A 15,228-nucleotide genomic window follows, 5' to 3' on the forward strand; every position below is an offset into this window, starting at 1 on the left:
TGCTGAAACAGACGTTTCCATTATTATGCTTCATGAATTAACGTAGATTATTTTCCTACGTTAAATAGTAACGATTAAGATGATTATTTTAGATTTGATATTTGATTTTTATTCATTGAAAATTGCTAAATAAAAAGTTGCCAACAATTTTTAATAAATTATTAAAAATGTATGGTATAAAAACTGTACATGAACCTTTCGTTTTATTTCCAAGAAGCGGAGAAAAGAGGAGGAAGAGATGCAGCAGTACAAATCTCTGCAGAACCTCCAACATGGGGGTGGAGAGCGACCAGAGAGCAAGAGCTTCCCTGTTTGTAACGAAGAACCCAGGCTGCCCGTTTCACATTCATTTGTTGACAGCACAACAGAACATCAGACGATGATGTGCGATGAATCATCGTGTGACGGGATGATAGAAACAGTGGAACAACTTGTTAGTAGATCACAATCAACAAATGATGTCGCGAGAGAGTGTTTAGATTCCAAATTGAAAACATCGGCCAGCAGCAACAACTTCAACTGCAACGCTAAAAATATTTCTTCAGACGTTGAACAATCTTGTTTCGACAGCAACAACGTTAGTGTTGGCAACGTGAAAGGACTCGCAAATGATTACTCCCATCAACAAACAAACACAACTCATGCTGTAAGTGAATGGTCACAAAATATCGAAACGACGATTTCCATGCCTCACTTGCATTTCGAAACAGTTAACGGCTTGAACAAGAATAAAGAAAGCGCCGATGCAAATAACATGGATAGACACACAATCAACGAAAATGAAACTGCTGAAAACAATATGAACCGTGTTGTGTTTGTTGGCAACAACAACATACGTGAAAACTCTGACGATTCCAATAACTTAGTTAACGAAAAGGACGACGTAACAAGGGTGTCCGAAATAATTAACACCATCGCGCAAGAAAATTTTCATCAATTTGAAAACAAAATTCCTTCTACCACCAACTCTGACAGCAACTCCGATAAGTACAAAAACTACAACAATTACTATGAAAGTAGCGATGGCGGCGACCAAACTGATATCAAATCTGAAGTTGAATCTCCCTGCAACAAAACCAGCACTTCAAACAACGACGTCTACGACGAAAGCGAAAATGAATATCGTAGAAAGATACAAATAAAAAAATTAACGCGTCAAATGTTGCGCAATCCGTTGTATAATTATAATGAAAATATTCTTGAAACTCCACCTCCTTCATCTTCCTCGTCATCTTCACCTTCTGATATGTTACAGAAGAAACCGTTAGCTAGAGAGGAAAATTTCGAATGGACAAACCCTCAACTGCTGAGAAGCTGGATTAATGATGCTACAGGTACGGAGACATCACCTGCATCCACACCAACCAGCATCAAATTACACTCAACTATTAACAATGTATTAATCTCTAAGGAAACATATCCGCAACTCCCAGCGTTCACTTCTCAAACAGCTACAACAGAGTTTCCATCGCCAAAATCTGCCACACGTGCGCCAACATTGGCAATGAAACTTTCCACACTACCGAAAACGACGAATGATGATGACAAGACAGGCGCTGACACGACGACAACAGTTGATAATATCAAGGCTTCGTATATTAATATAAAAACAACTTATGATGAAATAACAAAAACATGTGATGACATCGAAATAAAAAACGATGCCACAATTTCATTATGTAACATCAAAATGACAAATGACAATGCGACAGACACAAAGCACGACCCAAAAGTTAAAACAAATGACATGAATCAGGCGAAAAAATATATAAGTTATTTTTATAGTCTGAGTGAAGGATTGGACGACGATATGCACGATGACTTGATGTCATCAACATTTTCCATGCAAGAACTATTATCCAACTATTTTGTCAATCAAAATGAAGTCAGAAGTTGCAATAATAACACTTTTCAAAACTCCGTCACGAGTGGCAGCACCAAAACCCATGTAAATATAAACAGAAATGAAACTGTAGACTCTGGTGATAACATTACTTCTACCTTGAGTCGTAAGAACAAAAATGAAAACAACAACACAACAGAAAATTTTATTTGCAGTGAAGCTGAATGTGATGAAAGGCAGGAGGGACCTATCTACGTGACCAGAGACAATTTCAGAAACTGCTACGAAGAAACAAAATGTGATGTTAAATGTACAAATGATATTGTAGAAGTTTCTGAAACAAAAATGCCTTTTGACAAAAATAACTTTTCAATTATTTTGAAACCTGAAATACAACAGGACGAAAATGATGCTTTTCCTTTTGGGCTTCCGGACATCTTAGAAAGTACAAAAGAAGCAACTGATACTGATTATCAACTAATGCAATCACCATCTAAAAATCAGATTGATGACAGTAAAAAGAACGATTTCAACTATGTTGTTAAAAAAGACGGTGACGCAATTTGTGAAAGTAACGACCGAAACATCTCAAACATTGTAGAAGAAGATCAGAGTAACAAAACTCCACTAGAGCTTTCGAACTCAGCAACATCATCACAAGTTGAATCAGGGTCACTGATATCATCAAAAATCGTTACAACTTCGCATCTCTCTAGCAGTACGTTGCCACAAGCACAGTCATCAAATGCTACAACAGCTTCCGTCGTTCATAACAGATTTTTTCCACAAACAATCCATGCCGAAACTTCGCTTTCTGCATCCAGCCCATTACTTACTACACCATGTCCGGATCTGACGTTCATTAGGAGGAAACTTTTCAACAAAAATGTTTCACCCAATTCAGTGCGACATCAATCCTCCAAAAATATGTCTACAAGTATTTTTAATAGGTACCTATTCATTAAAAACGGTGTTGACAGTTTGCAAACTACTGATGATGATAACATTATTCGAGAGGAGAATAAGAATTGTCATAAAAATGTATCAAGATCATCATCTGAATGCCCTCAAAAAGAGTATACCAAAACCGAAATGTTCCCGTCAAACAGCAGCACTGACGACGCGGCCAACCAGTTTTTGACAGCCAGCTGCGATAATTTATTCGGAGATAATTCCAAAAGGAATGACCGTTATAGCAGAAACGTTAGAAACAGTTTATTTAATTCTTATCAGACCAGATCACTAACAGATAACAGCAGAGATTACAGCAGGGGCCACGACGCCTACTCGCTTTCAAACGAAGGGTTCGACCCAGAATGGTCTATAAAAGAAAAAACAGACTTTAACCAGAACTGCTCTGAAAATAGATTTAATTCACTTGATAACCGTGTTTACAGCCGTTTAAATAAAGATTCCATGTTTAAACGTAATAGGCCACCTTTATATTTTTTCGCAAACGACGCCAACAGGAAGGTATGGAATCATTTGACGAGTAAAAATTCTAACGAGTCCGATAGTTCAGACGCGTCTTTTAAAATTAACTCGTTGCCTCGAATACCGTCACAAAGCGATCGAACCTGGCGATTCATGCTTGAAAGAACCGCTTCGTACGACATCGATACCAACAAAACAAAACCGCCCAAAAAAGCTTCCTCGGTCTGCACGCTCCAGCCGATTCCAAGAACAGCGATGGCTAAGTTCAACGACGACGGAACGCCGAGATCGATTTTAAAGAAAAAATATAAAATTTTAAATTGATTTTTACAATTTTTTTTTATAGTTTTGCTTGATTTTTGGCTTTAGATTTCGTCGAACTGTTCATAGTAAAGATAATCTGTAACAATGTCATCATGTTTTAGAAATAAAATAATCAACAAAAAACAACAAAACACTGAATCACTAACTCGTTTGATTATGACTGTTTATATATATATATACATATACATATATATATATATATATATCAATCTTCGTTTAGTGTCCAGAAACCCAGTTCCCCATGGTAGGTCTGGGTATATATATATATATATATATATATATATATATATATATATATATATATATATATTAATTCGAATATATATATATATTAATTCGGACGTCTTTGAAAAAAAAATAGTAATAAATTAGAAAAATTCAGTTGAGTTATCAACATATCATTATTCAGTCTGAATCATCATCTTCATCGATTACAAATGGAGCAGATTTAGACGAACTTAGTTCATTGGAATGACTAGACGATGAGACATTGTTGCAGAAATCCTTTTCATCTCTGAAATTTTTCTCAATTTTTCCATCGTTACTCTTCTCATCACTGACATCATTATAGTCATCTTCATCATCCTTATCACTTTCTTCATCATAACCATCATCATCATCTTCTGAATCCAAACATATGACGTCATCATCAACACTTCTACTTTGCTTTCTTTTTTTAAATAAACCACCATCTTGTTCAATTGCCTCAAATCTCTCTTTCCAGAAATTATCTATGTAAGGTTGTTGATACGATGATCCATTGGGAGGATAGAACCAGTAGTTCAATGCAAGATGGTCTTGAAAATTCTCTGCAGTATCCTTACCTCCATCACATCCACCAGTACGACATTCAGCCATAAAGTTGTTCGATGTGACATCACCATCTGCATTGTTGTTTTTTTCATCATCTTTCGAGGTGCACTCTTGAGAATAAGATGTGACTTCATGGAACCAGGAAGCTGGCAGGTACAATGCTTCTCCAGGTCCCAAAGTTACAACCAAACATCTTAGATCATCTGAATCCTCATTGAAACAGTTGAAAATTTCAATTTCATCATCTGTGTTAGTGGGTAATTCAACCCTACAAAAGTGGTTGGGTAAAATAGAATTGGTATTTATTTCAGAGCTTGCAACCTCTTTGTAACTAGGTTTCAATTTAGATGCAAGTTTGACATTATTTTTTTCATCATCTAAAATAGATGCTTGCAAATGATCATCTGATTTCAAGTTGCAAGTTGTGTTGCTTGTTACTTCAATGTTGTTTTCATTAACATTGAATTCCAAAGCAGCATCAGAATCCAAACAAAGCTTTTTACACACAGGAGGCTCTGATAAATCCACTTCATTAACGTTATTTGCATTGACCTTATCTGTGTTAATCGCATCACCTGAGATGTTTGCTGATGTTAAGTCTGTTGAAGCTGATGAGACATCATGATCTACACCATCTTCATCACTATCATCATTTATTGATATTACACCCTCTCCAGTGTCATCACCACCAATCCCCCTTAATTCATTTTTATCTTCATCATCATCATCATAATCATCTGCATCACTATCATCATAACCAAGCAGTTCTTGTAAAGCTTCATCGAGTTCTTTTTCCCATGTATCAATTTCTTCTTTTAGTTTTGTTATTTTACACAATCTTTCTGAGTCAACCAAGTTAAATCTTAACGATGAACTTTCCAATTTCGCCAACTCTCTCTCAGCTCTGTTCAGTTCTCCACTGGCTTTGTTGCGCTTCATCCTGGCAATAAATGACATTGGTAGGCCATCGGATCTCACTGGAATGATCCCTGGATGCTTTTTATTCTCATAAACTATTAAACCATTTTCATAGACGACAATAGGTTTTCCAGATATTTTCAGTTTTTCTATATTCGATGGAGGGAAAAGACGAAATCTTTAAATAAACAAAAATAAATTGAATGGTATTTTTATATTGAACATAAAGTTATTAAGTAACAAAAAAAACAGACTTGCCTTTTCCTTCCTCGTATAACTACGTACAGATTGTCATGAAAATCATGATGTAGACCAGATGAAGATCCATTTTTACTAAAACCTTGCCACAAAGAAATTTGATGGGGAATTAGATGACCTAATAACTTTGGTCTAATCGGAAAATCATTCTTCAATGAAATTAAAGGTTCGGACATTATACTTTCTGGCATACCATAGTCATCTAAAGTTGAGTGATCTTTTTCTAGATCTTGTGTAGTCAAATAAAATCTATCATTTCCAGCATTAATTTCTCGCAAAAATTCTGAATAACGCATATTTATTTTAGGCACATCGTAACCAAACTTTTGATCTTTATGCTGTTCCAACTTTTCAATCAGAACGTTTGCGGGCCCGCAAGTGTCCATTAAATAACTTTTAGTCCAACTGGAAGTTTTCCACTCACCGGAAAGCAGAACATTCGTTATCACGGCAGGTTTGCGCAAATGAATGAACTGATGGAAAAAATCTTCAGGGGTTGTATCAGTTGTGAGCCTACTGACGCCATCATATTTTTTACTCGGAACGTATCCATTGTATCTTACGAAACTGGCAGTTGACATTTCACATAAACAATCCTTGACCAGCGATATAGCATTAACTAACGTTATGTTAGAACAATCTTTTCCTAATAGTCCAAACTAAACTCAATAACAACAATACAAAGTATATTATCGTTAACACAGATAAAATAACCACTAAAATAAAATAAAACAGTGAGACTTTCTAATCAAATCTACATATTTACAATCCAGTTAAATAAATATATTTGGAATATATATATATTGTAAAAATTATCGTCTTAATTAATGAAGTATATTATACACTGCTGGTTGTCATTTTTTTGTGGTTTTGCATTTTTTCGTTCTTTAATAGTATAATAGTAATCTTACTCTTCTTCTTGCTCTTGGCTTTTCCTCTGCTTTTGATCTATCCTTAGCCCTCTTCTATTTATACTTTATACTTCTAAACTACCTCGTATTATTAATACATTTTCTTTCACTAGTCAACTATATATTGATGATTCTTATATTTATACTTCTTTTTCTCCATCTAATCTCAATAGTGTTCTTCATAATCTATCTCCATGTCTTTTTTCAATTATCGCTTGGTCTGACTCTGTGTTTTAAACATAATCCTTCTAAATTTGAATTAATTTGTTGTAATAAATCTAAACACTTTACCACTATTATTTTACCTGATTCTAAAACTCATGTTTCGCACAAGTTTCGTAGTCTAGGCTTTATCTTTGATTCTAGTATGTGTTTTTCTTCTCAGATTAATAGTGTTGCTAGAAGTTCTTACTTTCATCTATGTAGAATTAAAAACTTTTGCCATTTCTTGACGATCCTACTCTTCTCCTTCTTGTTACTTCGTTAGTCTTATCTAGGATTGATTATTGTAACTCGCTCTACTATGGTCTTCCTGATTCTACACTCTATCCTTTGAGTCAAACTTTTAACTCTGCTGCTCGTCTAGTTGTTCGTGCCCCTATTTTTTCTTATACATCTCCAAATCTTGTTCTCTTGCACTGGCTAGCTAAAAAAAAATAAAATAATTTTTAAAATTTGCACATTTATGTATAAGTCTCAATCTAAATTATTATCTTAGTACCTATCAGATGTATTAATTGAACCTAAACTATCCGGTTTATGGTCATCTTCTTATTCCCGCTTCTTCTTAACTCGTGTTAAACACTCTTTTGCTAAATCGGCATTTGCTTTTTTTGGCCCTTTTCTCTTGAACTCTCTACCTCCTTCTATGACTACTTCTCCATCACTTACGAAGTTTAGAGCGGATCTCAAGACACATCTGTTTGCAAAATTCATTGAGGAGCACTGTTGAACATCGCAGAAATAGAGCTTTATAAACTTATTGATTGATTGGTTGGTTGGTGGTTGATTGATTGGAAAATTTATTTATTTATTGATTTAATTAATATGCAGCTTTGTCAAAGCAGAACTGGGAACATTTTATTTATTACTTAACTAACCATTTGTGCCACACCTCACCTTACCATACCTCAACTTACTACACCTCACCTTACCAAACCACATTCATTTACTCTAGACGTACGATTTTGATTCATTTTTATTCTAGTTATGTGATTCTATGCATATGATCGAACATTTTATGTTTCGAAGGTTTTCAACTTGCCATTAGACTTAAAAGTGATTGTCCTTACAGTTGCACTACTAACTTAACCTAATGTTCGAATTTACTGTTTAATTTATCTGAATGAAATAAACAAAAAAAAAAGAGAAAATCTGGAATAAGAATGGATAACGAGTTGGAAGCAATAAGGGCCAAAAGAATGGCCGAAATGCAGGTTAAAACATTTTGCGATATTTTTTGTATTTCATTTTTTCAAAGCTAACTTTCCTTAAAATTGTGAGATGCCTGTCATGCTTGTAAGAAATCAAGTTATTGTTCGTGTGGCAAGGGTGACGGCAACAACATTTTGTTTTCTTTTTGACCACATTCTGTCCGTTTCTTTAATAATTAATTTAAACTAAATCCTTCTATGTTTGAATTAATTATTTATTAATGTCCTAATAAATTCAAGCACTCTGTCATTGCTAGTCTCATAGTCTAGGCTTTATCTTTGATTCCAGCGCGTGTCTTCTCAGATTAATTAATAGTGTTGCTAAAAGTTCTCACTTGTATCTACATATAGAATAAAAAAACTTTTGCCTTTTCTTGACGATCCTACTTTCTTTCCATCAGTTACTTCACTTCATTGGTTTTACCTAGGATTGATGATTATTATTGTAACTCACTCTACCATGGTCTTCCTAATTCTACACTCTATCCTTCAAAAGTAGAGCTTTTAACTCTGCTGCTTGTCTAGTTGTTCGTGTTCTTTTCTTTTCTTATAATATGCATATCTTGTTCTCTTGCATTGGCTATCTATATATTATAAAATAATTTTTTAAATTTGCACATTTACACACAAGTCTCAATCCAAATTATTTCCAAAGTTCTTATCAGATATATTAATTAAACTTAAACCTAAACGCCTCGTTCTCATTTTTTAACTAATGTCAAACACTCTTATACTAAATCTGCATTTTTATTTTCTGACCCTTTTCTCTACTTCTTCATACTTACAAAGTTCAGAGTGGATTTCAAGACCCATCTGTTTATAGAATTCATTGAGGAGCACTGTTGAACATGGTGGAAATGGCATCTTTAGTCTCTAATGTAAAGATCATCCACATGATTGTGAAAACTCATTATCAGTTACTACAATGATGCTAAAAATTTATATTTAGTTTATATCTTTTTGGGGTTAACAACAGCAGCAGACTTGAGGTGATGGCTATTCGTCTTGAATATTTTTATCACACTACACTACGCAAAACGAAGATTGATTGACTACAGATTACATAGAAATACATGTTTGAAACATCTCATTTTTGTTGTCAATTTAATATAATTTTTACACCAACCATGTAAGCCAAAGCTTATAAGATAATGAAAAAAGATGGTAAAGCTTAAGCTTATGAGCTTAGACTATAGGATAACATTTCTTCTTTGTTTAGTAAAATACTAGCATCAAAATTTCATCTCATTTATTTTACCAGTGATTATGTTTTAATTTGTTAAAGTCATCTAAAATGAATCATTAAAATATAATTGTAAACAAGTTTGCAAATTCATCAAATCAAGATCACTGTTTTTTGGAAAATATATTAAAACGTTTCTATCAAATTGTAAAATTAAACTTGTACATCAAAATTTATTTAGGGACTTAGTCGTCAAGGTCAAAACAAAGAGGAGCAAGAGGAAATGATCCAAAAACAAGAAATGAAAAACACTATCCTGTCCCAAGTATTAGATCAAGAGGCTCGGGCCAGATGTAAGGTCTGATCATTTCAATTTAATGTAAAACCTTAAAATTGAAAACTTTTATTCAACAGTGAGTACCATTGCCCTCACAAAACCTGACAAAGCAAAAATGGTTGAATCAATGCTCATACAAATGGCACAGAAGGGGCAAATTCAAAGCAAAATAGGAGAGAACCAGTTGAAACAACTGCTAGAACAAATATCTGAAAAGACTAAAACAACAACTACTGTAAAGGTTTCAACAATTAATTTTTAACTTCAACTAAGGACTAAGTATTTAAAAATAACTTATTTGTTTCAGTTTGATAGAAGAAGAGCAGCTTTGGATTCAGATGATGATTAGTTAAAACAGATACATTTAAATGCATTACTTCACATTATTTTGCTTTGTTCGAGTTTGGTAACCAACAATGTGTGAGCGATTTTTTTCTACTGTTTCAGTTAACTTTTCAATAATACCAGAAAACCAGTTTTTAAAAACACAGAGTGTATTTACATTTAAAATTTGAAAAACTAGTACATAATAATAAACACATGCAAAAATATATAATATGTTTAATGTTGTAAGCTAAATTATTTATATACACTAAAATATCTAAAAAAAAATAAATCATAATTGAGACATTAAACGCTTTTAAGAGACACGATTTTTATATTAATGACAAATTATAAAAATAATGATGTTTATAATTGTGTACATAATAAAATTTTACTGCAAAACAATGTTGTTGTTCATTCATACAGTGTACCAAAACAAAAAACTAGTGACGGTCAAACACAGACATAACAAATCTGACGTTAGATGATATTAACTATAGCGGTGTTCACATACAAGTTCCAAAACTCAAACACTAAAATTTTAAAAAGATGTAGCTTAATAAAAAAATGCTAATTTAATTCTCTTTTGCCTAGGACGAACGAATGACTATTTATCGTTAGCTTCATCTAAAAAGTCGTCATCAAATTTATCTTCTTGATGTCCGTTGTCAACGGTGTCTGCATCGTCGTCATCGTCATCGTTACATTTATCTTGATCTGTAAAAGTATTTTGTATCGTATCAAAGTTACCTGCTTCAGGTGAATGACTTTGCAAAACTGGTCGAGTGTTGCTGGTAGGACGATTGCCATCAAACTCTTCAACATCAGCCCTTGGTTCCATGTTCTTTGAGTTTTTAGTGCTGACAACACTCTCCTCCTTATCCTCAACATTTTGTTGCTTCTTAGCCAGCAACTTTGTGCTAATGGAATCTATGAGACCCAGTTTTGACCTTGATTTAGGAGTTAATTTGTTTGATTTTTTCGCCTCATTCGATGAAGCAATAGCAGTTTCCTGTTCATATGGACTAGCATTGCTTTCTGACGCCAAAGATGAAAGTGAGAACGAGGGATGGAAAGTTTGTAAAAATGGTGATGGGTCTACAAACGAAGAAGATGAAGATGATGATGGGATGGTTAATTGGTCAATATTGAATGATGACGAAAATTTTGACTGAGATGACGGTGCTTTAACACTTCCTTCTGAGTCAATTGGTTTCTCATGAAATAGTTTTCTATTAACTGCTCCAGAGGATTCTACATCTAATTCTTGTTCATATGATTGATGTGATCTTTGAGTCTTTGATTTTGAACTACTTTCCGAAGATTTTTTTGAAGATTTACCATCATTATTTTTCTTAGAATTCTTGCCACTACTTTCCTTGGAATTGTCACCTGATTTCTTACTGTTTCCACTGCTATTACCTCCACCGCCAGTTGTACTCATGCCTGACATAATATCAGGATAGACGCCAGGATAACCCATTCCAAATGGTGGCATGTAGAAAGGAGGAAACTCCATGGCAGCCATCATTCGAAGCTGTTCATCCATCATGGCATATTTTGAAAGGTCTCCACCTGACATCATTAAATGAGACATGAGCATCCTTGGATCAGTATCAAGAAGCGATGATGAGGATGATGTAGGCAGCGATGATGACGAGGAAGATGATGGAGGTAATGCATGGTCCTTCTTCTTTGATGACTTGGATGAAGATTCTTTCTTACTAGTAGGCTTGCTTTCCGTGTGACTGGATGGAAGAGGAGGAGCAGCAAGTGGGGGCATCATGGTTGGCAGAGGCGGCTCAAAGGGAGACTTCAATCCAAAGTTGAAATCAGGGAAGGGTGGATTGAGAAATGAAAGAGCAGAGGACGACAGAGATGATGAATACGAAGGGTCCACATAAAAAGGTAAACTGGGTGACAATTTATCATAAAGTGGATATTTAGATGATGACGGAAATGAAGAAGATGATGCCAATGATGAAGACTGGGATTGCTTATTAATATTATCATTGCTATTTTTATTATGGTTATTATTATTACTATTATTCTTATTAGAATAACTATCCGATTTTTTCTTAGAAGAAACACTGAGATCCTCAGGTTCGTCAACATCTCCTGCATTAAATTGGCCGCCAGTGAGAAGAGATGAGGTCGACGCTTTAGACAAGTAACTCATATCAAATGAATCTATTGGATTTTTAAATGATGACAAAAGTGGAGGACTCAGTGGTTTCCTATTTGTGTTGTCGCTATGTGAGTGTGCCATCATTGGAGGTGATAATTTGGAAGAATGCATAGACGATGTTGACTTTTCATGAGCGGCCATTGGTTTTTTTGGATCCATGTTCTTCTTGGTAGATGACGGTGTCGATGACAAAGATGATGAAGGTGGTCTGGTCTGACTGCTGCTACCATGAGATGATGAAGATGATTTACTACTAGAATTTTTACTAGATGTTCTATTGTTACTAGATGGTTTCTTTTCATCATGTTTACTTTTTGAAGAAGATGATGAAGATGATGGCATAGGAATATCAATAGGAGGGGGCATGAATGATGATAAAAATGATGTTGGTGATGACGACTGTGGCATTTGGTTAAATGATGCTAAACTCTGAGCACAAAGTTGATTGAAAAACAAAGGATTGTACATCAGTGATGACAGTGGAGAAGTTCCATTGAACAAACTGGTCATATCCATATCAGGAAATGATGACAGCAGTGATGACGAAGATGAGGTTGCTGCGGATGGTGCCGATTGATTGGTCAATGTCGATGACTTAGATGAGGTCTTTTTCTTCTGGCTATCATCAGATCTAGATTTGCTACCACTATTGAAGCTGGTGGAACTATTATTTTTTAAGCTACCTTTACCAGTTCCATTATCATCTTTCTTCCTGGACGAAGATGATGGTGATCTGCTTGGAACATCCTTACTACTACTGTTGCCACTCTTACTTGCATTTCCACCGTCGCCTAACAATCCGCTAGCAGCTCCAGCTACTCCCATGAAATCTTCAAAGCCGAATGCTCCTCCTGGCAAAGGAGGAATGAGACCCAAACTTGCAAGGCTGGCTGCATACATGGGATTTGAAAGGGCAAATGCACCAAGCGATGGTGAAAATGGTGAAAGACCCATGAGGCTCCCTGACTGATTGGCTGCTGCCATCAAACTGGCCATCGAATTGTAGAAATCATTGGAAGTCATCGATGATGAAGATGACAATGGCACGGATGATGTTATTGTAGATGTAGATGTTGTTAATGTTGATGATGGCTTCAAAGATCCGAGACCAGCATAAGCTGATGAAGAAGGTGCCGATGTTGATGAATGTGAAAAAAAAGAATATGGTAACGATGAGAGAGATGACGATGATGATAGAGAAGTGCAAGATGAAGATGACGCCAACATCGAAGGTGTTGTTGTAGACGATCCAGTTTTTCTTCCTCTGTTACTTGGAGTGAGCACACGAGACTGGAGATCTGGAGTCAACTGAGCCTGCATGCAGAATGGCGTTGATTAAATAAGATCTGATTGGTAAGATGAATAAATGCACACATTAATTAATTAACCAACATTATTATTATGTTATTTATATAATATTAGAGTTAATATTAGAGATAATACTTAGTGTTAATTAGATAATATTATAATTGCAAACAAAAGAGTTTTTTATATGGATTTAGTCACAAAAAACAATTTTTAACAGAATATTATTTTAAAAACATTTAAGTTGAAAAATTTACTTAAATCATAAAATAACTAATGAATTATTGATTTAAATCATAATTATCACATAAATCAGTGAAAATGATCATCAGAATAATCAGAGAACAAGTTGAACACATGAGAGTTCAAATCACAACAGTGAAGTAACTCTTCAGTATTAGCATGGCTGAGTGGTCATCATCTGATCATTAGTTTTGTTACTCACAGTAACATCAATCAGAATTTCTCATTAATTAATTTTATAATATGAATTAGATAATTTTACCAATAATACGAGTTAGAAAATCAGAGCAGTACTAACCCTAGCTGCAACAATGTGCGACCACTTTGGATCAACGTCATAAGTTGGATTCCTCACGAGCCACTCCTGAAGGTGCTTGATAGGAGGAGCCTTGGCACCTGTGATCTTCTTGCCCGTAAGTCGATCAACCACAGAAACATTTTCGCTTCCGTCCATGTTGTCCACATCAATTTTTGAAGGGTCAAGTCTGGATCTTCGTTTCTGACGTTGACTGACTACCATCTCCAGCTGTGATAGCATGAAGCAAACATTATGATAAGAGATGCAACTAAAGCCATCATAGTGCAACACAGCTCAAATTCGTACCGTTATAAGATAACATTATTTAGTTAGTGATGCATTTAAGCCAGCCAACCTCAGATTGAATTCTCTCTTCCATGGCAATGTCTTCAACATTACCTAGGCTATCTCTCTGTTGAAGCAAGTCAGAAACCGTAGGAGCATGATGCTTCAACGATGACATGAAAGACGATGAAGTCAGTAATGATGACGACGATGATGATGACAGGGAAGATGATGAAATTAATGATGATGATGAAGATGACGACACTGTTAAGCCCGATAAAGCAGCTGGAGGGATGAGGTATGAAGCAACAGACTTAATTAGTTTGTTGTACTCATCTTCTTTGTTCTTGTTGATTTCCAGTTTTGTGTTGGTATGTGGATGATGATCATAGGACAAGGGAGTGGCCACATTGGAAACTGTGACTGATGTGAAAGGTTTGCATGATGCCAGTGAAGATATTGATGAGGATGCTGGCAGTTTCCCATCAGAGCAGACTGGGTGAACACCAGCCAGGGATGATATGGTGGACAACAAGTTGGCACTGCAACAGATTTGCGTAAACATCTCATTAACAATTGAAGAAGTTTTGAGATTAAATTTCCTTGAAACGCAATTTGTATGTATCCAGCTTATATTATCAAAAGCATAATTGATAACGGGGAATATTTCCATTTAAAAAAAATAATTTAAAAAAAATAAAAAGTTTTCAATAAGTTGTAAGCAAAGAGTCAGAGTCAGACTTTATCTGAATAAGGAGAAAATTTTCTGACCCCTTACTTCTGGTTCCAACTTTTGTAAGGCTTAAATCAAATGAGTGCATAATAAAATATCAACTGAGGTTCTACACCATTTCAAGATTGACAATTTTGATATGAGTTTCAAGTAAAAACTAACATTTTCTTTTAATTAACTGTTATATATTAATAAATAAAAAAAAATTGATAATATTCAAAAGAATATTTGCGACATTAATTTAGAAAAATTTTATGTATAAATAAATTTTTTCACTTTAGCTACAAGACAGCGTACACCAAAATGCATACCACTTTTTATAAATGGAAATGTTTGCACGGTGTGCTCGTTGTAATTTATGTATCCCTATTATAATAATTTATTTATTTATTATTATT

The 15,228-nt window shown here is 34.7% G+C and overlaps 4 protein-coding genes across 4 annotated transcripts; 2 read left to right on the plus strand and 2 right to left on the minus strand.

Moving 5' to 3' along the window:
- Nucleotides 1-238: 238 nt before the first annotated feature.
- HELRODRAFT_188322 (hypothetical protein) lies at nucleotides 239-3,732 on the plus strand (the record flags this gene model as incomplete). The annotated part of the gene is made up of 1 exon (XM_009017426.1): nucleotides 239-3,732. The coding sequence occupies one exon, from the start codon at nucleotides 239-241 to the stop codon at nucleotides 3,599-3,601; it is 3,363 nt and encodes a 1,120-aa protein (XP_009015674.1). The 3' UTR covers nucleotides 3,602-3,732.
- Nucleotides 3,733-4,006: 274 nt separating this feature from the next.
- HELRODRAFT_160471 (hypothetical protein) lies at nucleotides 4,007-6,171 on the minus strand (the record flags this gene model as incomplete). Its single annotated transcript, XM_009017427.1, has 2 exons — nucleotides 4,007-5,510; nucleotides 5,618-6,171. The coding sequence occupies 2 exons, from the start codon at nucleotides 6,169-6,171 to the stop codon at nucleotides 4,007-4,009; spliced, it is 2,058 nt and encodes a 685-aa protein (XP_009015675.1).
- Nucleotides 6,172-7,886: 1,715 nt separating this feature from the next.
- Nucleotides 7,887-9,803, plus strand: HELRODRAFT_155690 (hypothetical protein; the record flags this gene model as incomplete). The annotated part of the gene is made up of 5 exons (XM_009017428.1): nucleotides 7,887-7,937; nucleotide 8,052; nucleotides 9,387-9,470; nucleotides 9,532-9,695; nucleotides 9,762-9,803. The coding sequence occupies 5 exons, from the start codon at nucleotides 7,887-7,889 to the stop codon at nucleotides 9,801-9,803; spliced, it is 342 nt and encodes a 113-aa protein (XP_009015676.1).
- Nucleotides 9,804-13,788: 3,985 nt separating this feature from the next.
- Nucleotides 13,789-14,034, minus strand: HELRODRAFT_64506 (hypothetical protein; the record flags this gene model as incomplete). The annotated part of the gene is made up of 1 exon (XM_009017429.1): nucleotides 13,789-14,034. One exon carries the CDS (start codon nucleotides 14,032-14,034, stop codon nucleotides 13,789-13,791), a length of 246 nt encoding a protein of 81 aa, XP_009015677.1.
- Between the last annotated feature and the right edge of the window lie 1,194 nt (nucleotides 14,035-15,228).

The sequence above is a fragment of the Helobdella robusta genome, assembly GCF_000326865.2.
Source record: "Helobdella robusta unplaced genomic scaffold HELROscaffold_2, whole genome shotgun sequence".
NCBI lineage: Eukaryota > Metazoa > Annelida > Clitellata > Rhynchobdellida > Glossiphoniidae > Helobdella > Helobdella robusta.